Here is a 1624-nt window from a genome sequence, read left to right as displayed (position 1 = left end):
CACCCCCTCAACACCTTGGGTGGGTTGTTTTCCCCCCCCCAGCGCTCGCTGGAGGACGAGATCAACCGAACCACGGCCGAGGACCTGCCCATCATGGCCACCAGCTACTTGGTGGTCTTCATCTACATTGCTGTGGCACTGGGAGAGTACACGGCCTGGAGCCGCATCCTGGTGGGTGCTGGGAGCTGTGGAATCAGGGGGTGGTTGGGTTGGACCTTGGAGATCATCCAGTCCAAGAATGGGTTGGGTTGGACCTTGGAGATCAACCAGTCCAAGAATGGGTTGGGTTGGGAAAGACCTCAGAGATCATCCAGTCCAAGAATGGGTTGGGTTGGGAAAGACCTTGAAGATCATCTAGTCCAACCTATGGTTGGAAAACACCTTGGAGATCATCCAGTTCAAGAATGGGTTGGGTTGGCAAAGACCTCAGAGATCATCCAGTACAAGAAGGGTTTGGTTGGACTTTGGAGATGATCCAGTCCAACCTATGGTTGGAAAAGACCTCAGAGATCATCCAATCCAAGAATGGGTTGGTTGGACTTTGGAGATCATCCAGTCCAAGAAGAGTTTGAGTTGGAAAAGCCCTTGAAGATCATCCAGTCCAACCTATGGTTGGAAAAGACCTCAGAGATCATCCAATCCAAGAATGGGTTGGTTGGACTTTGGAGATCATCCAGTCCAAGAAGAGTTTGAGTTGGAAAAGCCCTTGAAGATCATCCAGTCCAACCTATGGATGGAAAAGCCCTTGGCTGGAAAAGCCCAGTGGTTGGACTGGATGATATCCGAGGTCTTTCCCAACGCCAACCATTCCATGGTTCCACTCCTCACTGGATGGGAAGATCTTCCCTCAGCCCTTGGATCCAGCCTGCCCAGACCCCCCCATAGACCCTTCCTACCTTCTGACTCCCACCCAACTTAGTGGTGGCCCAAGGACATGTCCAAGGGCAGGTTGGACGGGGCTTGGAGCAGCCTGGGCTGGTGAGAGGTGTCCCTGCCCATGCAGGGGGTGGGACTGGATGATCTTTGAGGTCCCTCAACCCGACCCTGGATTCTGGGATGCTCCATGGGGTGCTGAGGTGTCCCCATCCAACTGCAGGTGGAGTCCAAGGTGACCCTGGCCCTGGGTGGCATCGCCGTGGTGCTGGGCTCGGTCTTTGCCTCCATGGGCTTCCTGGCCCTGCTGGGGTTGCCTTCCTCCCTCATCATCCTCGAGGTCGTGCCCTTCCTGGTGCTGGCCGTGGGTGCTGACAACATCTTCATCTTCGTCCAGGAGTACCAGGTTGGGGGGCACCAGGGGGTGGTACCTGAGGGGAGGGTCTCCATGGTTTGGGGCAGCCCTTGGGGACATGTCCTGGGGGACATGGGGGCACCTGTGGGGCATGGGGGTCCCCATGGGGTGGAGGTGTCTACAAGGAGCTATGACCAAGGAGGTGTCCACCAGGGGATGTCCCAAGGCATGTCCCCAGGGGATGTCTCCAAGAAGGTGTCCCCCAGGGATGTGTCCCAGGGATGTCCCCAAGGAGGTGTCCCCAAGGGATGTCCCCAAGGAGGTGTCCCCAGGGATGTCGCCAAGGGATGTCCCCAAGGAGGTGTCCCCAGGGATGTCCCCCAGGGATGTCCCCAA

At 57.0% G+C, this 1624-nt stretch overlaps 1 protein-coding gene across 1 annotated transcript in view; it reads left to right on the top strand.

Moving 5' to 3' along the window:
* NPC1L1 (NPC1-like 1) overlaps positions 1–1279 on the top strand; it is a gene marked incomplete at its 3' end in the record, with an annotated part of 10947 nt that extends 9668 nt beyond the window's left edge. The window contains exons 4-5 of the mRNA XM_010007114.1: positions 43–171; positions 1097–1279. Of these exons, the coding sequence (XP_010005416.1) occupies positions 43–171; positions 1097–1279 (312 nt within the window). The remainder of the gene's footprint in view (positions 1–42; positions 172–1096) is intronic.
* Between the last annotated feature and the right edge of the window lie 345 nt (positions 1280–1624).

The sequence above is a fragment of the Chaetura pelagica genome, unplaced genomic scaffold, assembly GCF_000747805.2.
Source record: "Chaetura pelagica isolate M959 unplaced genomic scaffold, ChaPel_1.0 scaffold1780, whole genome shotgun sequence".
NCBI classification, from domain to species: domain Eukaryota; kingdom Metazoa; phylum Chordata; class Aves; order Apodiformes; family Apodidae; genus Chaetura; species Chaetura pelagica.
This window is presented reverse-complemented; position numbering and strand designations above follow the sequence as displayed.